The following is a 26,679-nucleotide window of genomic DNA, read 5'->3' on the forward strand; positions in this document are numbered from 1 at the left end:
AGGAAGAAACCCAGCTGAAAGGGAAGCTGTGCTTTGGCTGTTGCAGGTCTCTGCTGCCTGAGTGTGTCCACATCCGTGGTGTTGCCGTTATCTGTAGCTGAATGGAAACAGGAGAATAAAAAGAAAAGGCAAAAAGAAAGAAAGCTCAAGATATACGGTGGTAAAGGGTGAAAGAACCCACAACTAACAGCAGTGCAGTCTGCTCAGGGAGCCCAGGTTTCCATGCAGTGTGGACCACATCAGTTACAGCCTTCTGAGACCTGCCGGTTGGATCCCAGTTGACCAGGGTCTGAGGGTTAGGTACAGCAAGTCAAATCCCTCATGTTACCACGGGCAGGAGCCTGACTCCAGCAGATGTTTCTGAAGAGGATGTGCAGGGAACAGGATGCCATGGTGATGGGCGCGTTAGAGTTGTTCTGTTGTTTCCAGGAGCATGTGAAAAGAGGTGTCTGCCACACAGCGACAGTAAAATGTGCATGCTCAGAGAGAGCTCGTGTAACCAGGAGGAGAGGATTAGAGCTTATTATGCAGGATGTCATGAGAGAAGTGCATAAAGGTCCTTTCTGGCCTTAGTATTTGTAAATCTGCAGTGAAGGTGCAAGCATGAGATGACGTAAGGCTTTGCCAGAGCCCGAGGATCCAGTGCCATGGGATGAGAGGGGGCAGATCCTCAGGTGAGGTAAGTCAGCAAACCCTCCATCCCTGCCCTCTGCAAGGAGCCGCACTTGGGCTCTCAAAGCACTGACAGCAACAGCAGAGGCATCACAGTGTGCCTGTGTTGTCTTTAAATGCTGACATGTTTTTACGAGCAGCAGAATACCTTCATCAAAAAGAAGCTTCTCTTTAAAATGCATTTACAGATTAGCAGCAGAAAAGGCTCCATGAATCATTTATCAGACCTGATGTTTTCTCACCCCTTCACCGCAGTGAACAAAGCGGGATCTTGACAGAGGCAGACATTATTCCTCTGCTCCTCCAAAGATCTTGCAGTCATCTGCTCAGACAGATTACGTCAGGAAAGAGATTTTGAGAGACCACCTGGTTTCTCACTGTCTTTTCATTTCAGCTCTCCTGTTCGTTTGTGCCACCCATATGGTATTTTATATCTGGGCCTGTATTTTAAGGAGATGTTTTTCATGCCCCTCTTGCCCTCTTCTGTCTTCTTTAATGTTCAGAATGTTTGCACTCAGAAGAGGAGTGGATGGATAGAAGGTGCTGTCATTTGGATGCCTTTTCTCCCTGGTCCTGTATATTCCTGCTCCCTGGTCGATGCCTACAGGTTTTAGACAGGAGGGACCCAGAGCAGGCAGCATTACACATATGGCTGGGTTTGTGCTCACATACTTTTGTGTGCCCAGGTGGGTTTACATCTCCCATGTTCTCTCCCTCTTCAGTTCTTGCTCTCATCTTTGAAACTATTGTGGGAGCTCTTTTGCTCAGCCGGTTCCAATGCTAATGCAGTTCAAGATCTGGAGTGGTTCACTGTCCAAAAGGCACTTTCCCAGTATTGTCATCTCCTGATAAAACTCGAGTAATTCTAGTAAGATATCTCTGCAAATTCCCCCGGGAGCCAAAGATTAGATCAATTAAAATGCACTACTTTGCCTTATCCCCTGTAACCATTTTCTTTGATCCTCTTGCTTCCCCCTCTCTTCAGGGGCTGAGGCCTCACGTTTTTCCCTGCAATGACAGCCAATTCTGGGCCGACAGCACTTTGGCAGGTTCCAAACTAAAAGGCCTGAGATCTCTCCCTGTGCACTAAAACCCGTGTTTGTGATGGTGCTCCAGGCAGTTCCATTTGCAGCTAATGATAAAAACCTATTTTCTCCCTGGAGGTCGCATGGGTGAAGGTATTAACAAGTTTTGGGCTAGTTACTGGGGGCACTCACTGCACTGAGTGGCATACATGAAATAGGAAAGAGTTGCTCTGTGAACTATGAGAGCCTGCAGGACTTAGCAGAGAAAGATGGTGAGCTATAGAATAGGTTTAACCCTTTGTATAAAATAGATTTAACCCTTTGTATAAAATAGATTTAACCCTTTGTATAAAACAGCTTTAACCCTTTGGACCTTCGTGGTCCTGAGGTAGGAATCTTTTTAACCATTTCAGATCCACAGAAACCTTCCCTGCTTCTGCCCTGCCATGTCCACTTCTCTCCTTGAGCCCTAAGTGCCTCACCAGGTAAGTGACCCAAAAGGTGGAGGCAAAGGGAAGTGATGTTGTTTTGCTTTGCTTTTCTTGCACTGATCCTGAGTTAACACCCCCCCTTCCAGATGCTTTCTGTATCCCAGCAGTCATGTAAGCTGCTGGTGATACCTTCAACACTGATAACTGCAGCCCTGGGCGCAGGGTAACTGGGCTTAGACACAGCAATGTGGTTAACTGGTTTTGATGGGTGACAACTCTGAATGACAAAGACATCCACTGGGAAAAGGAAAGCACCTGTAGGCCAGATCTGCTTGGTGAAGGTTGGATGGTGACTGGTTTCCAAGGTTATCAAAGAGTAAAGGAGCAAAGGTGGACTGCTCCTTGTTTAGGCTTGGGGTGAAGCTGTCACGATTTGGCTATGAAAAGTGATCAGTGAGTTTCGTTTAGTCTGGCAAGGTACGTATTTCTTTCTTCTACATCACTTGTGTAGCCAATGAAGGTGATATCTCCTGTAGTGGCTTTGACTATATGGCTCTGAGTAGAGCCTGCCAGTGAGGCACCTCTCCAACCCAAATGAAAGAGCCCAATGGCTTAGAGGCGTTAAGTGGAGGCAGAATCAGGCCAGTGACCTGCAAAAGGAACTGCAAAGTGCCATCAGAAATGGTAAAAAGTCAGTCTGGGCTCACACTTGACACTTGCAAGTGTGCTGAGCTTTGTCCCTCCTTGCTCAATAGCTAACCATGAGGGTATACATACATATATATATGCCTAAAAATGAGGAGCTGCAGCTTGAGCGGAGTTAGAGCAACAGCTCAGCATCCTGAAACGCTTGCTGAACAGAGGATAAAGCACCCACAGTTCCAGAAACCCCATTAGGAGTTTGATGGCCACTAACTGATTGAAAACACAGAGCTGAACTCTTCTGGGTACAAAGTAGCACTGATGAATTCAGTATAAATAGGCTCCTCTGGAAGTTGATACCACACTGGGAAAATAGCCTTGTTATCAGCTGGATCGGACAATGGGCAGGTTTATGCATCCTTCAGGGAGGGGTTTTTTCCCCTCCAAGGGGGAATCTGCTGTGCTCCAGCCGAGTTAATAGGCTGATTTGTGGCAGGACTGCAACATTTCATCCCAGAAAGCATTCCAGCCAGCAGATGAGGATCGCCTGCCTTGCCACCAATGTGCAGATGCCTTAAGGGGGGGTGTGCTGCAGTCCATCACCAGCACAAAGGGCCACACAACAGCAGATCTCCGAAAGCTCTGCTGAGGCCAGATCAGTAAGAAAATGAAGGGAGCTGGCTTAATTAACAAAGGCTTTCTCCTCTGCTGTTTAGCTCTGCAGTTATCAATGTAGCTGGCAGTTTGCAGAGGCTGAAATGACAGGAGTTGGCTGTAAAGGAGATAACTGTCAGATTAGCCAGTACATAGCTTCTGCCTAGGGTTTCTATGTCATACCTATCTTGAAGCATCTCCATGTATCAAAGGGGCTAGTTGGCCATTTGCCTTTAAAAAGTACCCTTCTCAGTGTGATAAATGGGGGTCTATTACAGCAGAAAGACCTAACATTTCTTGTTTCTTGACTTAGGCTGTTTTGGAACAGTATTTTTTGTGCTTTAGTCAATTTGGACGGAGTAATCCTTTCTGTTGTATTTATTGTGGTGCTTGTGGTTTTGGTGTCTCAGGGATTGACCTTAGGGTACAACGGAGAGAAAATATCTGTTGGAGTGTAAATGCAGTGAGAAGGGCTGCTCCAGGCAGACAAAGGTTCTTCTTATGGCTGGTTAGGAATCCCATGGGATCACATCCCTATCTCCAGTAAGGAGCTGTGCTGGGCTATGCCTGCTCTGGAGCTGGTCCAAAGGCGCTGCTGGAAATCCCAATTGGTGAGCAGCATGGAGAGCAGAGAGGACTTGCTGCTTTGTTTAGGACAAAGTGTTACCTGAGGTAAGGGGGAATTTCACTGACCTTGGCGAGGAGGAGGCAATTTAGAGCAGTATGGGTGAGACCCATGCATTTTGAAACCTGTTCTCTTTGGTGTTTCCCTCTGTTTCTGCCTTCCAAACACCTTTCTCTGTTCATCCTCCAGATACTGCTCCTCATGCTGCTCAGGCTCAGCAAAAAGGTCCTGGCTTGGCTTTTGCCTGAACTCCCAGGAAATGCTCATGAATATCATCTTGTGGCTTTTCAGGCTTAGCTCTTGCTGAGTTCAGATTTAAAGCTGTTTATTTTGAAGCCAACAGTGAATGCAGCTGAGGAGAAAGAACTAGGGGAGGAAAAGAAAAAAGACCTCTTATTCCCAGGTGAGCACTAAGATGTCTGAGCTGCCTACCTAAACCTGATTGTTCTTCCAGAGTCTATAGTAAATACCCTTGCGTGTTAGCTGTAGAGAACGCTCTGATTATTGCTTGCTGAACTAAACTGGGACAAGGAGGTGAACACACAGCCTCTGGTTTTATTCCCAAGCCATTGATCCGCCACGATATCTTTAGCCCTTAGACAGCTGAAATGGAGGTCACGACGTGGTAGGGAGCCAGACATTAGGAGGATACCAAGTGTCTGCGCTCTGAGGTCCTGTGGGCCACATTGCTCTCTTCTGCGAGGAATGTTGGTTTGCTGGCTGTTTCAAATAGCCCCAGCACCCTGCTGGCCATGTGGCTGGGTCAAATGGATGGGTATTCCCTTTTGAAGCTAGACTTCAAACATAAAAAGAGAGGTTTGTAAGGTGAGTGTCTTTGTGGAGGAAGCCTGCTGGTTTAGCAGACACAATTAGTGACGATGACCAAGCTGCTTCATTATAACTCCCCAATGTGCACATTATGTTTCAAGTGAGCATCATTATGCTGGAATGAAGCCCCTTTTCTTTCAGTTTACTTTTGGACCAGTTCATGGCCACAAAGAGCTGTCAGAAAGCAGTAGCAAGGATGGCAAAACTGGGTGGCAAAAGTGCCACCAAGCCATAGCAAGCACAGTGGGAGATGGTCTCGTAGAGGATGCTACGCTGTGGCTGGGCCACGCTGCTCACAGTTACTTCTGTCTGTGATGGCAGTTGCATCCCAGCAGCAAGAACAGCAGTAGAGTTATCGCTCTACCAGCTTGCTGATCCACGTCAGGCTTTGGGCTTAGCCTGCATCCCTTTCCTGCTTGCTCTGTCTTGACAGTGAGATAGGGATGAAGACATGGCAAGTGGAGGAAGGATGGTGCAGGGTTTGAGGTGCTGCCTGCAGAGTGGGAGGCCACAGCTGCCCATTACTGCTGCACCGGCAGCGCTTAGGAATGTCACTTTACCACCCTGAGCATTGTAAAATGGGGATGAGCTGAGTGCTTCCCAGCCTCACCATGTTTACTAAATACCCTGTCAGAGAATAGAAGCGGAGGAAATTCTTTGGATTAATGGGTAGGACTCGAGGGGGTCTGGCAAAGTTTAATCTGTTCATGTTTGCAAAGGGCTCTGAGAGCTCTGGATGAAAACAGGTGGAGATTTGCCAAGTGTTTGCTAACATTAATAGTTAATTATTATGAATACTGGCAGCCTCCATGCTCAGGCATCATCATTCTCCGAGTGAGATCCAGACCTGTAATGGAGCTGTTGCACACACAAGACGGGAAGAGACATTTCTCACTCTGTTTTGTCCTGTTCTCCCAGCCAAAGTCCCATTCCAAAGTCAGACAGCAGTGGCACTTCTGTCTGATCATAGCAACTAGTTATGAATCCAGAGCATTTGGCAGAGGAAGACATAGCCATTCTCATGTCTGGATTCATTTCTGTCTGCTGGTGTCCTTTTTGTTTGACAGAATGGAAATCATGGTCCAAAATGAGATGTGCCCTGAATGGTGCAGCAGATGGGACAGACCCAGAGTCAAATGGAGAAGGGCGGTGGGCATAACCAATGCCCAGGTTTGTCCTTCTTGCTGCTCAAGCTGGGTCAGGGAGTAGCCTGCCATGGTGCTGCACTTCCCAACGTGTGAGATGGGAGAGAATCCACGTCACGATGGAGAGGACGAGACAGCAGCCAGCTGAGCCTAGCCCTGAGTGTGCGAGATTTGATTTGCAGCCATAATTTGATGGCCAGTGCCATTGCAGCGGTACCTGAGAAAGCTGCCTTTATCTAATAGTAGTCATCCAGAAAATGAAATCAAATGAATAAAAGGCTCAAGGTCCATTTGGTCCTATGAACATGCCTAGCAATTGCCAAATTATGAAAATCCAGCAGGTCTTCAGGCTGCACCAATGTACTGATTTCCCTTCTGCGTTTGAACGTGCAGCCTGAAGTTCTCAAGTTGAAAGCTGCATCGTTCCTATCCTTTTTGGCTACTGATAATAATTTAGAGTTATGGCCATGGAGTAACGTTTGCTCTAAAAGGTAACTTCAAGGTGCATTAGTCCCAGATAATTGACAAGACACTGAAGAAATGATTTGGGAAGCGCTTATGTGGAACCAAAGATCTTGGTGAATTGTTACCTTAAATTAATGGTGTGGTGAGAAGCTGCTCGGAGTTGATCGGCTGGCGCTAGTGCAAAATGAATGTCAGGCTTTAAAGTTATTAGCAAAGCATCAATGAGACAGCACTGCCACAGATTTATGCACCATCATTGTGTCTTAAGGGGCCCAAATCCGCAACATGCTCTGAGTCCACAGGGCTTCAGTGGGAGCAGAGAGCGCTCAGTATCTCTCAGGATTGGGCTCTTTAGCACGTTGGAGCTTAAGTTAGGCCAGCATGGCTAACAGGATTCACACCTTTAACTCCCTTCTTAATCCCCAGATGAAATGAAAGGTCTTCTCTCGACACTTAGTAAATCTCCAATTTTATTTCTCATTATTAAATCATGAAATTGGCCATAAATGTTTAAATTAAGTGAAAGGAAAAGAGATTTGTGAGGAAATTGAAGTCTCTTTGAGGAATGGAAGAATAATCTCCAAGGATGAAGAAAGTTGCAGTTGCCAAACCCAGAAGCGAAAGGATCAAAAAGCTACAGAAAAGAAGTAGAAAATTGCGTATGTTTCAAGTCCTCTCCCTCCTCCTCCCCCTAAAACCTAAATATAGGGAAAATTATACAGATAAGCAGCAGATGCTCCTTCCTCTGCCGCTGCCATTATCACCATGTACACCCCGGAGGAATTCTGTGATCTCAGTGGGTTTGCGTCCCCATGTGTGACGTGATGCTGCCTCCCTGGGCACAGCGAGACCTGTCGAACGCTATTAGTGTGGGTTAGGAAGTAATTGGGTTTAGGTGCCCCATTCCGACTAGAATGATGCCTTTTTATTATCGTTATTTATTTTCCCTCATTAAGGTAGTGAGAAACGAACTGATTTTGCATGGCCTGTGTTTGATTCTCCGTCTCAGGTAATTTACAGTTAAATACAGTGCCTGCATATTGTTGTGCCTGAAAGAGCTGCTCCAGATCAGATGGGAATGAAATCAGGGGAGTCTGTGGCTTGTGTTCTGGGTGTTAACAGTGGTTCCCTGCTGCCCTCAGTATGTAGGAACCCATGAAGCTGCTTGGACTCTGGTAGGTGCCCCCCTTGAGAGCAGGTGATGTGGTACATTAGAAGCGTGAGTGATGAGGGAAGGATTATGATGGGACTTTTTCAGATATTGAGGATGTTTTTTACTTCTCTAAAAGCCTGAAAACAATGGATTTGGATTTGGGGTGCTCTGTCACCCACCATGGGGTGAATGCTGCTTAAGTGGCACCGGTTCCATGGGCGTGAACCAGCTCCAGCACTGCTGAACACCACCTTTGGCATCTCCTGCACAGCCAGACAGGGAGGAAGCAAGTAAAGAGGGAACTGGTTCCCGTGGCCTTTTGAATCCTGGGGGGAGGTGGTGGTGGGAAAGAGAGGAGTCTGCCAGGGAAGGGTCACCCACGATGGCCAATGGTAGAAAAAGCTTCAGCAAGTGGATACCTGTCTGCTGGGGGGGGGAATGTAGTTTGAGACCCATCAGACTTAGTTCACTTGGACAATGAGACAGCCAACGGATGATAAGCACATTCAATCAGCCCTAGCTTGGGCTGAATTCAAACTGGCCCCTAGAGGTGAAAGACTATATTGTGTTAACAATTCCTGGCTTGTCCAGTCCCTGCTGGAATGGTCTTTAAAGCAGGCCAGGGGATACACCGGTCACTTTCTCACACTTGCAGCACTGACCCAACGGAGGTTAACACGGACATCTCTTCTATCCAGTTGATCTGTAACTATAGAAAGCAGCAATTGAAATGTATTTCAAACCAGAACGTAGCCTGCTGGTGCCAGTTACCAGCTAAAGTATGCTCTGTCTGCCTTCTAGCAACTGAATAGCACACGTAAGCTGTGCAAAAAACATGAGGATTGTTAGTAAAAGAGTGTAGCCTCTGAATGCGATGGAGTTCTTTATCTCACTGAAACAGATACGAGAAGTAGTGGGGGAAGGAAAACCAAATGGAGACAAAGCTCTCTCCGGAATGTATTAAAAGAATCAAATAAGCCATTCAGAGCATGCAGGTGGATGGGGTTTTATGGAGCATTAGCAAGGCAGTGTTCATCTGTGCTGGCCCGCATAGGAGCAAAATAAAACCAATGTTGTGTCAACAGGGTAATAAGAAAGAACACCAAAGTGTTTTTCTCTCTGCTTAAGGGAAGTCAGGCCTGTGAAAGCCATGCATATATTTCAGCACTTGACAGCTTGGGCTGCCAGTGCTCTGCTGCAAGGAGTCTGGGGATGATACGGTGCCGCACAGCAGAATTACAAGGAGAGAGTGGGTGTGATTTGGACTGTGCCACCTGAAAACCCTGACCCCTTTCCCATAGTGGCAATGGTGGAGTTTGCCCTGGGGTGCACAGCAGCAATGTGAATCTTTCATAATGCTGCATCAGGCGATGTTGGGAATTCAGACTTTCCCTACCAGTGTCTTGAGGACATATACTGTGAGTGAACCAAGTCCCAGCACCAAGGAGAAGCAGGGAATAGGAGACAGAGTTGCTGAATTTTAGGGGTGGTAACATTGGGGCACTTTTAAGCCTAATGCAGCTTTTAACTTTGCAGCTGGGGCTAATGTGGTCTGCCTGAGGCTTGCTTTGCTTCATGGGATGGAGGTTTTTTGCTGCTTTAGCTGTGGGGTTCCCAGAAGAATTGCCTCCTTGACTAGCCTGAGCTGTCTGACTCCTGGCTGTAAATCTGTGCGCGTGAGTCAGTGCAAAGGGAGGCAGAATGGCAGAGCAGGAGTTAAACCAGTCTCTCACATACACACCATGGAGCTGATGCTGAGCACTGTTCTGGGTAGCACCCACAATGCTGCCATTGTATGCTGCTGCCTGGATGGGTTGTGCATAAATCAGGGTGTGTAAGTAACAGGATGAGGTTGTCCCGATGATGTTACAGGCTGGGGAGAGCGTGCAGATGTGCTGCAGCTATTCATCCATGACTGATGCAGCTCTCCTCCAAACTGCAGGAAGGAGAGGCCACGTTTTGGGCAGTTTCTGATGCTTCTAATGTAAGGATGGGGATGGTGAACCCGGCAGGCTTGTTGCTAGGCAGATTTGTCCTTATTCCCTGCATGATTTATCCTCCCTCCTCCTAAAGTCGTGACCAGCCACTGCAGGAAAGGTGCCACCGCAGAGGACATAGGGCAGATAAATAACGAGCTCTGCCTTAAGAAGGATGCTCACAGGCCGTCATCACATTGGGAGCGAGCATCATTTACCCCTGCGCATCCTTCGGGTACCAGTGCGCAGCCGTGCGGGTGGTGATGGGGCACTGGATGGGCTGGGAGCCATAGGGGGTGCGGGCATCATGTCGTCACCCTCCTGCATCCCTGCCTGACGTCACGATGCGGTTAGGTGACGTCAGATGTTGCTGCCTCTATGGAGTCTCCGTCTCCATAGCAACCGGGACGCCTCCGCCGGTCGGCCCCCTGTCCATGTGACCGCGCTCAGTCACGTGATATTTGGCTGCCGCCGAGCTGCTTCCGGGTCGATGCGGGACGCGGCCGCCGGGCCTGGGTGAGCGGGGCCGGGGGTGCCGGGGGGGGGGGAACGGGGCTGTCACCGGTGTCGCCGGGCTCCTGCCGCGCTGCCCCGGCGGGGGAGGCCACTGCCACCCGCGGACACCCGCATCCGACCTGCCCGGGGGGTCTGAGGGGGGTCGGGGCAGTTCAACCTCCGTGTTGGAGTCGGCCGGGCCGGCCCAGGGGCTCTCGGGCGTTCGGGGATGGGGCCTCGGGGCTGCCCCGCACCGTGGGGCCCCACAGCGCAGGGCAGGAGCCGGCAAGGGGGGCTGCACACTTGTGCGGTGGAGTTTGTTTTTGCAGCAGCCCCCAAGGGGAGTGCTGGTAGCATTCTGTCAGAGGCAGGGTCAGCGTGTCTACCCTGATGCTGTTCATCTCTGTCTGTCAAGAGCGCTTCATGTATAATAATCCTGAATCGTGTCATAGGAGAAGGACACAGCAGCTTCTCGTAGACAGATGTTTGTCCTGTCACATCTATTCCTTACGCTTTGCTTTCCGTCTATCCAAACATGTCAAAGTGTGTTCGGTGTGTGGCTGGTTAGGACCTGCTCTGCAGGCATTCGAGTGGCACTGGGCTTCATTAGAATGGCATTAGTGATGCAGTTCTCCTGGAGGGTCTCTTGTTCTCCTCATAGGCTTATAGCATGGGGATAGAAACGTTTTTCATGTCATTTCTGGTGTTCTCTTGTCACTTCACTGCCTTGGATCTTGAGTCAGGCTCGTGCTCTCTGTAGACACATGCCATGCTGTGTGTCACTGGAGCCACAGCCTTCTGGCAGAGCATTTAAATATAGACAACAAAGACGACTCGTTGACTCCTTCCAAAGACTTGAGTGTATCTTTTGGAGCATACATTTGTCATTCAGAAACCCCAGAGTTATGGCAGGCCGTGAGCTGTGCCTTGTGCCATCGGCAGAAAAGCACTCGGAAATGGGCACCTTGCAAAGCACCCTGCCCTTGTGCAGGCAACGTGCACTTGAAATGTGTCATCCTTGCTTTGCATGTTGTTAGTCCTTGCTCTCGAGCAATCGTAGTGATTCAGAGGAGCCACGTGCATGACAGATGATTATAGTGAATGTGAAAGGGGAGGAGAAGGGAAGTGGGAAAGGTGGCTGCCCGCTCCCTGACATCTTTGTCATCCGGCAATGGCCTTGGCATGCAAAAGTATAGCTTGAGAAAGAAAATGTTTGTGATTCAAAGCTGGTGAATGTAAATGGCATTAGGGATGTTTTTTCTCAGTTCTGGGTTGCACTCATAGTGTAGCTGAAAACACAGCTTTTTGCCTCTTTTGTTATGTTAAGGTGACTTTCTCATTTGGGATTCCAGCTGATGTTTGCTCAGCAGATAAAGGGGAATGGAGCTGATAAAAAAGCAATGTGAAGGACAGAGAGCTTTATGCATGGGGGAGTTCCAGAATTTCCAGACCAGGATGTGTGAATGTGCATTCAGGGAGCAGTATCAGTGTGTCCTGCAGCACTGAGCTCCAGACCTGCTTCTGGAATGAGGCCTTTCAGCCTAAAGCCTTGGCTGTCAATGCAAATTGTTCCTGTAGCATGCAGAATGGTGTAGCAGGAAACTAAATGCCTTGTTCCTAATGCAAACTTTGATTTCTTTCTTGATTCTAGATAATCTAGTGACAGGAGGTTCAGTTTGAGATACACATCAGCCAAGTTGTTGAGGGCTGCAAAAGGTGTGTTTGTTTTGTTGGGGTATTTTAAGTAAGACCAATCCTTTAAGTCCCTATTTGTGACATGTGAACTTGTTATATAATATAATAATTACAACAGGCTTCAGTCAGCTTGCTTCCTGTTATAGTGAAGTCCTTTGTGACAGAAGTACCTTAGTCTGTTTATGAAGAAGTAGTTTGTTAAGCAGCCAATTCTCAGCAAAGGGAACCTGAACCTCAGTTAAATCCCTTCTGCTCAGGATTTTCTCTCTCTCCTTTCCTGTAATAAAGCTAAAGGAAAGTTTATGGCAGCAGGCACAAACTTTAATGCAGTGTCGGTTAGCAACATCACTTTCAACATGCATGTGGCCCCAACAGGAGCTCAGAAGTAAGGATTTCCACCTGGAGGTGCAGGTTTATGTGCATAATGTATGTATCTTTGTGAGCTGGGTTTTGCTGCTATACTGGAAATGTAATGATGCAGTTCTTAGTAAAAATGCTGCTCCATGACTAATGGTACCCTGTAGGAAACCTGCAGTTGAATCCGTGCCTTGTATTAGAACCCGTGGATGTGAATCTCTGCTCCGTGTCCATGGCTGGTAGCAGGCACTGCTTTGGACTACACAGCCTGTGTGAAACCTGGGAGCAATGTGGTTCCCTTGGTGCATGTATCAAGCTAAATTCCTTCATTATCCAGACAACTATACAATGTCAAGGTCAGCCTATGCGCAGGAAAGTAGGACAGATAAGCTTAGTTCCACCTAGGGTACAGCAGAACGCCGACCATCACGGTGTCTTTGTGCCAAATATACTTCCAGCTGACACTCAGTATCTTTCTGGGCAGCCTGCAGTGTGGTGAGTCCTTTTTCCTGTGCTGTTCTGTGACAGACACAGATATGAAGGGCACGTTTATCTTCCAGATACATTAAGCAGCTGCAAAATTGAATTGGCAAAACTGGCTTTTTGGACTGGCCAAATGATGTGCTCATACGTGCTCGAGAGTCTTTCGTGACACAGCAATTGCACTCTAATCAGAAGAACAGGTTTGCAAGCAAGATGGGAGGGCTGTAGTTCATTGCCAGTGTCAGAGAAGAAATGATGATGCTTCTTATGAGGCCAAAGCTTGCTTTGAATGGGCCGCTGCTGTCGAGGAGGGTGAGAACCCTGAGTAAGCTTACCATCAAACTCAAGTAGTTCCATGACACCCAGTGAGCCAGCTGATGGAAGTCTTGCTATCAGAGCGTTAGGCTCCAAGCTCTTTACACCATTGTCCTGATATTACGAAAGCAAGCCATAACCTGCTTTGCAGAGTGTTTCTTTATGAGCAGTTAGAGAAGTGTGGATCCTTTTTGCCTTTCTTTTTTTCCCCCATCCAAAAAGCTGATCCTGACAGAAAGTCCTGAGTTAAAGACAAGGGTGAAAACACTTGTTTGAGCAATCTTTTACCCAGAAACAGCTTCTTGCTCTTTCCCCTTCTTGCTGCCCTGGAAATGTGCTTGAAGATATCTGAGTATCACACAGCCCTCTTGGCAGGTACAGAAATCATGTTTTGCAGCCTGGGGCACATTGGCAATTGTCCTGTAAGAACATGTGGGACAAGAAGGTCTCATACTTGGCCTGTTGTGATATGATTGAAAGCACATTTGTGTAGCTTGGACCCTCTGCTTGGTTTTGGTTTCATCTCAGGTAATGTTTGACTGTAATTTTGAATTGGAAATAGGACCTGTTAGACGTAACCCATCGAGACACTGTGATCTGTGTTCTCAAGGACCAGTACTGGAGATTATTATTGGTTGCTGACTGGTTGTGTGCTCTGTTTTTTCAGTGCTAACCAGAAGTCCAAGAAGGGAGCATGGACCAGCCCAGTGGAAGGAGTTTCATGCAAGTTCTTTGTGAGAAATACAGCCCTGAGAACTTCCCATATCGTCGTGGACCTGGTATGGGGGTGCATGTCCCAGCAACTCCACAGGGCTCACCTATGAAAGGTAGGTGAACCAGGCTTCTGGTCTTGCTGAGCATCTGTGGGGTTCTGGGTGGGATCAGTTTCTTGGGCATTCTTTTGTTGAAAGAATTGCCCTGAATTAACCAGAAAAAGAAACATCATGGTGTATTATAATGTGTTCCTTGTGAAGAACTGAGAGACTGCAGTCTAACAAAGAAAGTTGATCTAGGGGCTGAACCGGTTGCTGGAAAAAGTAAGTTTCCCTACAGCATAACAGAGTCAGAATCTGTCAATGAAAGATAGAAATAAGGCCTTATACAGGCTGACTTTTGAGGATTCAGCAGTCCCTGGAGTTAATTTTCTCCAGCTCTTTCATTATTGGCTGCAACTGTGGCTATTTTGGCAGAGATGGCTTAACAAATACATAACACTTGATCTGAATTTGAGGTCGGTGCCGTGTGCTAGTGGAACTGCCTCTTCTTTGTGTAACCTCTTACCCATCTTGATTGGTAAGTGTGGTTTAAATCCCGTCAAGTCAATTTGTATCATAACCAGCCCCAAAGGGGAAAAGAGCCATGGAAGTCAGCTGGATGAAGTTCACAGTTACTGAGTGTGACAGAGGAGAAAAAAAGGGCCTGAGTTCAGTTGAGGATAAACCGAATAGCGTGTTGCTCAAAATTAACATGAACAGGAAATGGGCCTGATGGACTATTCAGTCAGTGCCCTCTCTCTGGTGTGTGAGCACCCACTTTACTGAGCTATTTAGATGCTGGGAAAAGGGCATGTTTTTAAGTCTAAAATGTGATTGAGATGCGACTTACAAGCGTATCATAACTAATTCCCCAAGTACAACACTACCCTTTAAAGAAGCTGGATACTAATAAACAAGCTTGCAGGAAACTTGTAAGCTCTGATGACACCATATAATTGTCTGCTGCTAGAATTGCTTTCTAGTTGTGTAACTATCAAGTATTAAGGAGAGAGAAAAAGAGCCATCTTTTCAGGCAAAAGCTTGCTGTTAGATTTAGATACTCCACAGAGGTGGGAGAGCTGTACTGTATGCAGAAGAGTGTAAGACTGATGGCTTGCCTTGCCTAAATGTGCATTTCTTGTGTTGAAATGATTTCCTGTTACAGATCTATAGCTTGTAACTTTGTCATGGTTTGGCCTTACCGAATGAGGTTGTCATTGAGATCCAAGTCCTTGTCTGTGAAATAGCTGGGAGAATTTTTACCTGCCTGAGCAGGGACTAGAGCAAAACAGGAATTTAAAAGGCAGAGTAAAGACATGAGCTTTTTGCAGGCTGCAAGAATGCTGAACGTTTTACATTGTTGGAAAGGGAAAGCTTAGAATGGAAATGTTAAAGTACATCTTTGCTGTTAGTAACCACAAGTGGGCTAAGTACCAGAGCATAAGGGAGTCTGACTGTGCAACTAACAGTCCACCTAGTCCTGCATCCTATCTGCAGCAGCAGATGCCTGGGGAAGAGCAGAAGTTCTGGCAAGAGCTGATATGAGACATACTGCAAACTATGAAAGACTGCCCCATCCTTGCTGCCGTGTGAACAGAAATACATGTGGTAACTGAAGAGCACTGATACCGAGTGGTACTTCCTGTTTAGGCAAGAGAAGACTTCTTGATTGTTGTTGGTCACTTGTTATAAAATCCATGTTTATCCCGAGATCCCTAAACATGTGTAAATGGGGGAATTACTGGTAGAGTTTTCCTGTTGCTCAGTGTCATGTTTGTGCTTGTTGTTGCCTTCTGTAAGTAAGCAACACAATGCTGACCAGAGGGCATCGTTTCTTTTTCCCTGTTTCAGATCGCCTCAACCTTCCGAGTGTGCTGGTACTGAACAGCTGTGGCATAACCTGTGCAGGGGATGAGAATGAAATAGCTGCCTTCTGTGCTCATGTGTCTGAGCTAGATCTTTCTGACAATAAACTGGAAGACTGGCATGAGGTAAAATGGCTACATGTGCATCTTTCTGAGTAACTTTGATGGCTATTGCCATGACTGCAAACGCATTGCAGCTTAGAAGAGTGCTTTATTCATTTAAATGAGAGAGATTTCCATTTTTTTGTGACTTCTTTCTCACCTTTGAAGCTGATGCTTATTTACTCTGACAACAACTGAGCAATACACGAGATGAATTTAATCCATTTGGGCACTTCAATACATTTACCTCATGACTTATGATCTTGGCCTGGGCATAACAAATATGTATATACATATATATATTTATCCTGCAAAGCACTTGAACTGCCATTTCTAATATCAAGAGGTTAATGAACAGTGCAGTTTTTAACAGAGCAAGAACTGAGAGGTCCAAGTAATGGCAGCTGATTCCCAGCTTTGTTACCAATTCTGTATTTATTCTCTCTCCTCTTTTGTTTCCCTATCTGCAAAACAGGTTTTAATAACTTTTACCTCAAAAGATATTTCTGAGGACTCATTGATTAATGCTAAATGCAATGTAAAATCCTCTGAAGTGCTTGGGTGCATTTATGCTAGCTAAATGCAATGTAATATGAGTAAACCAATTGCAATGTGTTCAGTTGTTAACATTTCCTCACTGGCTTATGCTCTGCTTTTATGTTAGTGTTTATTGTTGGAAATATATGGAAAAGAACAGGATCTGCAACATAAGCATGTTTATGTGTTTCTGTTGCATCAAACTCTTATCTTTAAACAGGTTGTTAGCTCAGTGTTTGCAGAAATGTCCCAGCTCTGGCGTGGGGGTCACAAAGCCAGAATCGGGATGGGTTTCCCTGTTCCTGTTATTTCCATGTTAGCCTAGAAGGTGTTAGCTCAGCAAGTAGGAGAGAAATGTTAGGCTTGTCTGTTGAGATTAGAGCCAGGGAAGATGGTTTTGTACTGAGGGTGTATCTGCTATGAACTGGGATTGTCTCCTGGCTTGTCTTATTCTGAGGGAGGCTGTCTCCAGCATCATGCATTCCACACTTGATTTCAACTGCTGCATGATACAGCTGCCCTTTGCTAGCAGCTGGGCCCTGTGTATGTCATGGTCTGCCCCATCTCTTCCCATCCAACACTGGGATTGAATGTAAGAAAGCTGCTGTTTTCAGAGTAATGGAATTGAGTAAGGAATCCATTGTATGTGTGCAGTGAGCTTCTGGCTTTTAAGTTGGGCAAAATTGTGATGTCTGTGGCTAGTGGGGAGCAGCATAAACCCGAGCAAGTGATCAGTGTTGGCCATAAACCCAAGAGATGTGCCCATTCCCTTCCTGCTAAAAGAGAGGTACAGTATGCTGGCTCCTGGAGCGTGCTGCTGCTTAATCTTGGTGTTGAGGTGGATTTTACGACCTCTCGCAAGAGACAGGCTTTCTCTTATCAGGCTGCTTGGAGAGTGTAATTAAATGAACTGTTGAGGTGAATGAGCAATTAACCAATCGATCTAGATCAGTGAATAGCAGGAGTATGATTTACAGGGGGTAGTTATCCAGAAGCATTGTTTCCCCCCCCCCCAGTATAATTTCTTTGGCTCGTGGTGATTCCGAAGGCCCCTCTTTTAGGGGATAGGGTGTTAATGCATGAGGTTAGATCACTGCCTGATACACTTTTCTTTCTCTCTCTTTTTCCCTCCCCACTTAGGTCAGTAAAATTGTGTCCAACGTTCCCCACTTGGAGTTTCTAAACTTGAGTTCCAACCCTCTCAGTTTGTCCGTTTTAGAGCGAAGGTGTGCTGGCTCTTTCGCTGGGGTTCGCAAACTTGTGCTCAACAACAGCAAAGCTTCCTGGGAGACAGTCCACACAATCCTGCAGGAATTACCAGAGTAAGCGTGGCAAGTGGGGCATAGAAAGGGGTGCTTGCTCTATGCAGGTCAAATCACACGGTGAGGGATGAGGGGGGAACTGGCCAAGTAAATAGTTCACATTGTCTTAAAAGCGCATCAGTGGTGTTGCAAAGCCTTGGGCTTCTCATCCAAATCTGCATACCAGGGATGGATAATGACCCCAACAATGCAGGAGGTGATGTGCTTTCCTCTGAGTCACTGCAGAATGAATGGTGCGATGCATACCTGTGCTAATAGCTTTTGAATGAGATGCAAGTCTGAGGGTCTGGCTGCTTGTCAAGTAATATTTCATCATGATTTTCTGGGCAAAAGTGTTGATTTCTGTGGCTTGGCCACAGTCCACCTTGGCAAAGGCATTCTGCTTCTGCAGATGTCCTCAGTGGCTTCAATTTGATAAGGGATCCCTCTTTGTGTGGCTTTGTGAGCAGAGATGATGATAATGGTATAACCTGCATGGCCAATGCTCACTTCCTTGGGATTAGGAGAGCTAGTTTAGTTGGCTGAAAACCTAGTGGGACCTGTTTATTCTTTAATGGGGATATTTGGCAAAACCAGTGATGTAGGGAAAAAAGCATCATCAGTGTCATGTAAAGACACCTCTATAAGTTGTGAGCATTGAGAGCAGTTACCAGCCACCACTGGGGCTGGGTTGGTGGCTTGTTGGGCACACATGTGGGACACCACCCAGAGCAATCTGTTACACGATTAATACTGGGGGGCTAGGGGAACACTTGGAGGTGTTTTTCATCTGTGGAGGAAGCTTACAAATGGAAGCAGAGATGCTCCATTCAGAATGCTCAAATCTCTTCTCTACACCAGCTTCTCAAATCACATAAGAGCTGTTGTAGAAAGTCATGTTAAAAGCGCATGCGCGTGTCCCTGTACCTGAGATCTCAATGTATGCTGAGATGGCGATCTGATCTTTCTTCCCCTGTGCAGCTTGGAGGAGCTCTTTCTGTGCCTTAATGACTATGAAACAGTGTCTTGTTCTCCAGTTTGCTGTCAGTCTCTCAAATTACTCCACATAACTGATAACAATCTTCAAGACTGGACTGAAATTCGAAAACTGGGAATTATGTTTCCATCACTGGACACGCTTATCCTGGCTAACAACAACCTCACAACCATTGAAGAGTCAGAGGATTCCCTAGCAAGGCTGTTCCCCAACCTGCGATCCATCAATTTGCACAAGTCAGGTGAGAGCCTGGAAGCAGTATGCTTTTTGTTCTCTGCATTGAGCCTCTCCTCTCGAGAAGGTGAAAACCCACACTTGCTTTGTGCTCTTTGAAACGTCAGCCTTGAGGTGCTTGCTTCTCAGGCTGCGTTAGCACTAAGTAGCCTGCAGTCAGCATTGCTTCCTGCAATGTAGGAGAAAGGGCAGGTGAAGGCAGAAGTGCTGAGCAAGAGTCTAAACCATTGGGATAGTTCTGTTGCTGTAGCAGAGCTGGAAATGCCCAGTGACCTTTGAGCAGTCTGTCCTGGCTTCTCTGCAGGGTCGAAAAGCTGTTGATAAATGTAGTCCCAACAGGCCTGGCACGTCCAGTTTTCTAATGGTGCTAATGCAGGGCTACGCAAGCAGATGCACTCAAGTGTCCTGACCTGAAGAAGGGAGCATTAGGGGAGGAAAACGGGCAAGAAATCAACTTGCCCATCTCTGTGGGCTTCACCTGCTGCTTTTTGAGGTTAGTCGTTGTCTAAAGGATGAGTCAGAGGAGCATGGACCTGCAGCTACTCAAAAGGAGCTTCCACAGGTTTTTTACATTAGTAGTTTCCCCTCTGTTTCCTGTCCCAGCCTCAGATGCTTCTGGCTGGAGAAGGATAAGTGTCTGGCTGTGGAGGGGATGAAAGAATCCCATTTGCCTTTAATCCCTCTTTTATTCTGAGTGAAAATGAGTGTATGTGGCATGTGAGGGCTGTCTGTCATGTGTGCTCAGTTATTAGAAGCTCACAAGTTATGCTTGAGGCTGCTTTTACATTTCAGCCCTAGAGAATTTTCAGCCAACGCTCCAGAAAGAGAAGCAGCATTTGGCATATCAGGAAGAGCACCCCATGCTCGGGGAGCAGGAGCTGCAGGGCAGCTCGTGAGGGCTCTGATGTGTTTGTGAGATGCCAGAAGTTCTTCTGCAGGAGTACTTAATGCATCATAATCTTCTGTTCTTTACAGCTTTATGTGCTGTGCAAGTGATAGTTAAGTGTTAGCCAAGGTAGAAGGTGATTTATTAACACGCTCTGCAATGTGAGCATCAAGGAATCCTTATAATAAAAGCTTAAAGCTAACTAGAGGAAGAAAAGCCTGTTAAGCTGGATTCGAAAGCACTGTCTCACGGTGTAGCGAGTGCTCCTGTGGTAAGTAGTTTTGCAATTTTGATGCCAGATATTCAAGAACTCTGGACTCTATATTGCATTTTGATGTTTTGGGAGCTGGAAGTCAAACAGAAATCCCAAGGAGCATGTTAAACACTTGGCAGATGTGTTTTGAGTGCTATGGGGAACGGAAGCTCTGCCTGCCTGCCGTGATGCTTAGTTTTCTTTCTGCTCTCAAAAGAGCCCCTTCTTCTGAACTGAGGCTCAAATGAGACCCCTGATTTTATTTAAACCAGTACTATTTCTGTTTTTTTTCTCATTTTCTGTACTGTGTGGGTGAAGCTGTTGGGTGTTGTTCAGAGAAACCAGTCTCCTAACTCACATTGCCAGTGTAAGCTTTTGGAGCAGTCATCAGAAAAGCATCACAGAAGATGTTTCTGCAGTCACAGCAAGGGGAAGAGAAGATGAGAAGTGTTGATGTCAGCACATAATGAGGGCTGTATTGCTGCTCAATCCTATTTTATTTTACACTCTCTGCCTGCTTTGTTATCCCAGATGTCAGGTCTTCAGGGGGCTGAAATTGAGTTAAAGTCTTTTTCATTAAATGGCTGGATGGCTTCTGGGACTGTTTTACCCTTGGGTCAGGAGTGGAAATGGGACCCAAGGTGGTCATGTGTGTGAGCTAAAGCTATTTAATAGCTATTTAGTGATGTCTAGAATGGCCAAAGTCCTGATAACTTTAATACTACTTAAGGCAGCATCTCTATAGATGCAGCCGTCATAACTGATGCTAGTCAGTCGTCAGCAGTGAGGCCAAAGAGTCCATAAAAAACTGAGCTCCCTAATCAGCCGTGGAGATCATCCTTCTAGACATCCAAACCATCATGAGTGAATTTAAACTGCTTTGTCTTGTAGCAAATGAAAGAGACTTTTTGCAGTACATCGTGATCAAAAGGCTGACTTCTCCCAGAAACAGGATCTGATGCTCGCCTGTCATGTATAGTCTTGTTATCTTGGATACACGATGTATTATCTGTGTTTGTTTAAGCAAGTCTTTTCTTCTGAGCAGGTCTGCATTGCTGGGAAGACATTGACAAGTTAAATTCTTTTCCCAAGCTCGAGGAAGTGAAATTGCTAGGAATCCCTTTGCTGCAGTCCTACACCACTGAGGAGCGCAGGAAGCTGCTAATAGCCAGGTCTGTTCCTTGTTCATTGTGCTCAGCAGAAGTTACATGGTAATGAATGGCTGGGAGTGGGTAATTGGAGGAAGAGGCTGTTAGGAGACAGGGTTTGGTGTGAATTCACCACTCAAGAAGATGTGAGCTTTGGTTTCTTTGTTGTGTTGGAAAATGGGAGTAGTGGCAATGTTGAGCCTGATTTCTCTGCTTTTCATCGAATTTTGAGCCTGATACGTACCTGTGCACACGATGCACACGTGAGATGAAAATACTTTGGTTTGAATGTGGCGGTGACTGTCTTGTCAGTCACCCTGTGGGTTTCTCTTCTTGCTGACTGTATTTCTTGGTGTCTGCATGCAGGTTGCCGTCTATCGTCAAGCTCAACGGAAGCATCGTTGCCGATGGGGAGCGAGAGGACTCGGAGCGATTCTTCATCCGGTATTACATGGAATTCCCAGAGGAGGAAGTCCCGTTCAGGTATGCTCTTTGTCATGGAATGGAGAGCAGGGGCAGAAGGGCAGCAAGGCAAAAGGAAAGGTGACAGAACGGATTGTGTTATATCAGGCTAGCTGTTCCATGTCTTGCCTTCCTCAGTCTGTTTTAGTTAATGTTGTTATATTAGAATATTGTCTGATGACTTGTAGAATCACTTCTGAGTCAGGTTTAGTCTTAGAGTGTCCATGTCAAGTGCCATTAAACCACATGACTGTTCAATTCATGATGTTCATTGCTTCCTGGCCTCCCTGATGGCTAGCTTCATAATCCACCTGTGTTTGGGAGTCCCCACAAGCCAGTACAAACGTGTTCTCTGGTGCCAGGCCAGGGCGTCTAATTCTCTTGACCATCTGGTGTGTGGAATGTGACTGGTGATGGGATGCTGTCCCCTCACTTTCAGGCCCACAAATCACAAATCTGATGGGTTTTCTGTGCCAAAAAAAGTATGCCCAATGATCCGTTTATCTTGGTAAACTAATGAACTTTGACAGATGCTGTTCAGTTGGTATCTTCTCTGTGCCAGCATCTACTTACTGCTTCTTAATGGGCTGAGGAAGGATCACGGAACATCAAGCCACTGCATTGGCATGCCTTTTGCCCTGGAACCCCTATGTGCTTTACAGACAGCAAAGCTTTGGAGCCCTCTCTTTATGGAAAGAGGGTAGGACAAGAGTGTGTATGTGTTTCCAGACAGAGGAAGGGAGAAACTGAGGCAGAGAAGGTCAAAGGTATGGCCTGGTACGGGTAAGAAAGGTGCAAATGGAATCTGGTTGGTGTTTCCTCCAGCTTAACTCCTAAGTAAACTGTCTCCTGTCTGTGTATGTGCCCTAGCGATACAGTAAGGGCAAGGAAGGGCTGGAATGGGGAATGAGGGCATGGCATTTCATGTGACTACTAATAGGTCCAGCAATTACTGTGTTTGTTAAAGGCATCCTGGGGTCAGTTCAGAGGCGAAGGGTACTAATGTAGTCAGGGAAGCAAGACAGCTGGTGATCCCTCTTGTGGCTTTTTCTGAGGACAAGCCCTGCTTGTAATTTTAAAAGTCCTTGAAGCAGAAAAATGGAAAGAAATATTGGCAGGAATTGCAGCAGAGGCGGAGGATGCAGGGGAGAGGATGGGGAGCCGGGGACCGTGAGCTCATGGTGCTGCTCCCAAAATGGATTATTTTCCGTAACATTTTATTTGTACCAAAACTGTTTTGTTCCCTGTGTTTGTGGCTCTAGAAGGGGAGAATAACGATGTATTCAGCTGCATACTGAGAGGGACGCTAAGGTATGAGTAGCCCTTTGATCCTGGTGGAATGTGTGTGCAGTACTGAGCTTGCCAGGGCTTGTGCATAAGAGGACGACTAAATGAGTTGATGTCAGACTCTGTTTCTTTTCCTTGTGTCTCTGGGTATTGTGGTGACAAGTTTTTTGTTTGTCCAGTTGTTTAGAAGGATACAGTGGGATACAACTTGATGCTACTGTTAGGATGTGGACTTTGGGAGCAGGCTGTGTGCATATAGTACCACATGCAACTAGGGTCAGTTTCCAGACAGGAGCTCATGTAAGAATTAACTGGTATCTCGTCCTATCCAAACAAGCTGGGTATAACCAGCATGCTAGCTTTATGCTATTTCACTAAGGTACAGGAGAATTACCTCCTCCTTTGATTTCTTAACCTTTAAACACTGTTACTGCCCTTTTCTTGCTCAATGGGTTCTTTGTCTGAATCCCTTCATCTGTGAAGCATTTCCAAGGGACTTAAGCAGCTACTAAAGAGGATTGTTCTGTTCTGGAGGAGTTGTGTGCCACTACAAGCTATTTTCTAACAAGGCTGCAGATGGCTGAGAGTGTCCCTAGTGCTGAGGGCTGGTTTTCAGTTCCTGGACCCGTGTGCAGCAGCCCTTGTAGGAAGGGAAAGCTGGCATTCTCTGCAGTGATTCCGTGTGTATTTGTTGCTAAAGCTTCATCTTATTTGCTTCCAAATCTGGTGTGGTTTCTCTGAAGGTGATTCATAATTAGAGTCTAGTCAGGACACATGCATGTTCTTGCTGGGGTATGGCATCTGCATTGCAGTGCTGCCTCAAGCAGAGGAAGAAGACACGCTTGGGCATGGAAACCTCACGAGTGTAAGCAGCCCCCCGCAAGGCTGTCGAGGTGCAGCATGTGATAAGTGAAGAGCACACAGCAAACCCCTCTGCTTGCATTGCGTGTCTTCATGGGCTGCAGCTCAAAGGGATCAGAAAGGAGGGAAATGGAAAGAGTAATCTCTGCCTGGATGTTGTGGGTTAGAAAGCAGTGCTGAGCCTACAGTCCAATATTGGCTGTCTTCTTGATTGACGTCTTTGTGTCTGTGGGTTTTTAATGAGTCCTCCGCTTGCCTGGTCTGCTGTTTATCTGCAGAGTATCAGAGACACTTTTAGCCGGGCTCAGTTCTTCAGCATCCTCTGCTCTGGCAGCCAGCGACTGCCAGGCTGCAAGGGGTGATTATGAAAGTCTCCAGGGTGCCTGTTATTGGGGTACAAAAGAACCATATGAGCAGAGTGCCTTCGTTCTTACTGATTTGAGGGAAGCCAGTCATTCAGGCTAAACTTTATTTGCAGGCTGCAGCTAGTATACAAGGAGCAGGCTTCAAACCTTGTTCTGCATTTCCTCAACATGAGAAAATGTAAGACAGCATTGCCTGACCCTCTGCATACTTACAGCATGCATTTGGGTAATCTTAGCCCACTCCTGGTGCTTCTCTCTCCCAGCTGGCTTGAAATCTGCCCCCATCTTTATACTCTTCCCACCATCAGCCCTGTTCACTGCAGTTTCCCCAGGCATGAACTACTTCTGGTTGGCACATAAGAACGGTTGCAGCATGTGGAGATGATGAGAGCTGAAGGGATATCCCAAAATGGTCTGCGGGCAGCAAAGGGCAGGTTTGCTCTCTTTTCCTCTCCTGACCACATCCTTCCAGAGGTGTTGGAAACTGTGCTGCAAAGATCTCCTCTCTGCTGGCGACACGTTGGCTAGCACTTGTTCTTACTGCAGGCAGTAGCCCAGTGGGTAAAATATGGGGAGTGTGCCGTCTCCTGTGAGCACTAATGGTTTTTCCAAGGAAATAGGCCTGATCCTATCGTTCCGCAGGTGAGTGTGAGAGCAGGGCTCCAGCCTGCCTTTGGATGCTGTGCCTTAGTGAAAGCTCGTTTTGTCTGTGAGACTGGGGAAATCCTAGTGCGTTGTGGCCCTTACCTCATTCCCCTGCAGACAGAGGGTCTGCTGTTCTTCAGGAGCATTCCTGTCCTGAGCAGGACTCCCTGGGGTCACCCAGCCTGCCAGGTCCCATCATCTCTCAACAGGGGCCGTGACACAGCACCGATCGCATTCAGCTCGGGCTCGTATTGGGAACAAAAAGAGCTTTCTGTACAGCACATAGTGGAGGGCCTCTGAAACGTTACCATTCCCAGCAGCTCTTGGTCTTTGTCATTTCAGTCACATTGTGTTTTGTGTGGTCGTTTTGCCTCTTTCCCAGCCAGGCAGGGGAGTTGCAGACTTGGAGTGATACCTGCTGAAGGGAGTGGGAGAGTGAGATGGGCTTTCCATTGCAGGAGATGGCTCCCGAGGATGGGCCTTGTGAGGGACAGTTGAAGAACGTGGCTCCAAAGAGAAAGTGATGGTGCAGTGTGTGGCTCTGCTAGGAAAATTCCCCTGTTGTTTTAGGGAAAAGGAGCCTTGTATGGAGAGAAGCTCCATGCAATTTGAATGCTACCTCAGCAGTATTCTTTACACATAAGAGCCTCATCCATCCTTCCCATCTTGACTGAAGTGCCAGTTAAACTGCAAGGTGTTTCAGAAGAGCCAGCTATGGAGGATGGGGACAGCTCGTTGCTGTCTGGGTTCTGGTTTTAGCTCCATCAGAGTTCCAGGCTTCACATGAATCACACCCTGGGACCTGTGCTCACCCTTTTGTCATCCAGCCACTGTACTCTCCTTGCCAATGTTTGCTTATGCTTTGCAACCTAATAGCATCCTTGCATCGAGTGGCAGCTCAAGTGCGGTAGAATCATAATGTGAAACAGAAACTGACTTGTGAAACACTACGAGCAGCTCTGCTGTAACTCTGGACACGTTTAATTTTACAGGTATCACGAGCTGGTCACGAAGTATGGGAAGCTGGAGCCCTTGGCAGTGGTGGATCTTCGGCCACAGAGCAGCGTGAAGGTGGAGATTCACTTCCAGGATAAGGTGGAAGAGATGTCCATCCGTCTGGATCAGACTGTGGCAGAATTGAAGAAGCACTTAAAAACTGTCGTGCAGTTGTCAACAAGCAACATGCTGCTCTTCTACTTGGACCAGGAAGCTCCCTTTGGTCCCGAGGAGATGAAATACAGCTCGCGAGCACTGCATTCCTACGGCATTCGGGATGGAGATAAAATTTACGTGGAGCCCAGAATGAAATAGCCTCTTTTCGGGTGCACACACATGCCCCCCCACACCCACACACATGCATTAAGGAGTTTTGGCAAGGTTTTTGTTTCGGTTGGTTGGTTGAGGTTTGGTTGTGTTTCTTTAGCAGGTGATTTCTTAGCCCGGAGGACGTGCCCTGATCTGAAAACCATGCCTGCCATCCACTGCAGGTGACCTTGAGGTGACAGTTGACTTCAGTGCGTGTGTTTCAGTGTGTGCAATACCTTGATGTTTCCTTTGATGCTCCGGTATACTCGTGATTTGGCATGAATGGTCACTTGTTCAAGCTAAAGGGTGCTAGGGTCCATAAGGGAGACGATAGCTCGGTGCAGAATTTGACCTGTTGTCTTCTCTGTCTAAATTGTTAGGGTTTGGGCTCCACCAGAGCACCCTATGGCCTAGCTATCCAACTGTGGCTCGAGCTTGCTCAAGTATTTGTTTGCAGCTAGGTGCTGTCTCAACCTTTTGTTACGCTCGAGTTCAGTGACAAGATCTAAAACAGTATTCCGCTTGATTCAGAGCTCAGGTACTTAGTGCATCCACTTAATTCCACTGGTTTGGGTTAGATGAGTGCACGAAATGGGGGAAAGAAAGAGACCCTTATTAGAAAGAAACAATTTATTTTCAAAATGCAGGCTTTATATCCATACTGTCCTGATTTTTTTGGTGGGGAAAAAAAGAAGTATTGATTTCTCTCCTGGGA

General features: G+C 46.8%; 1 protein-coding gene and 1 long non-coding RNA gene across 3 annotated transcripts; one reads left to right on the forward strand and one right to left on the reverse strand.

Annotated features, from left to right (window-relative positions):
* Positions 1-6,940: 6,940 nt before the first annotated feature.
* Positions 6,941-7,762, reverse strand: LOC134163051 (uncharacterized). The gene is made up of 2 exons (XR_009964546.1): positions 7,698-7,762; positions 6,941-7,659 (listed from the first exon to the last, which is right to left on the reverse strand). It is a non-coding gene; the product is annotated as an uncharacterized LOC134163051 (long non-coding RNA).
* A 2,285-nt stretch (positions 7,763-10,047) lies between these two features.
* TBCEL (tubulin folding cofactor E like) lies at positions 10,048-26,643 on the forward strand. Of its 2 annotated transcripts, none has more exons than XM_062617650.1 (8): positions 10,048-10,132; positions 13,629-13,788; positions 15,568-15,707; positions 17,361-17,542; positions 18,503-18,759; positions 20,937-21,063; positions 21,406-21,522; positions 25,652-26,643. In XM_062617650.1, the coding sequence occupies exons 2-8, from the start codon at positions 13,656-13,658 to the stop codon at positions 25,968-25,970; spliced, it is 1,275 nt and encodes a 424-aa protein (XP_062473634.1). In that variant the 5' UTR covers positions 10,048-10,132; positions 13,629-13,655; the 3' UTR covers positions 25,971-26,643. The 2 variants fall into 2 exon arrangements, with proteins under 2 accessions (XP_062473634.1, XP_062473633.1); XM_062617649.1 differs by lacking the exon at positions 10,048-10,132 and adding an exon at positions 11,921-13,489.
* The last annotated feature ends 36 nt before the right edge of the window (positions 26,644-26,679 follow it).

This window comes from Pezoporus occidentalis, unplaced genomic scaffold (assembly GCF_034315485.1).
Source record: "Pezoporus occidentalis ecotype Australia unplaced genomic scaffold, CSIRO_AGI_Poc_V1 ctg199, whole genome shotgun sequence".
Lineage (NCBI taxonomy): Eukaryota > Metazoa > Chordata > Aves > Psittaciformes > Psittacidae > Pezoporus > Pezoporus occidentalis.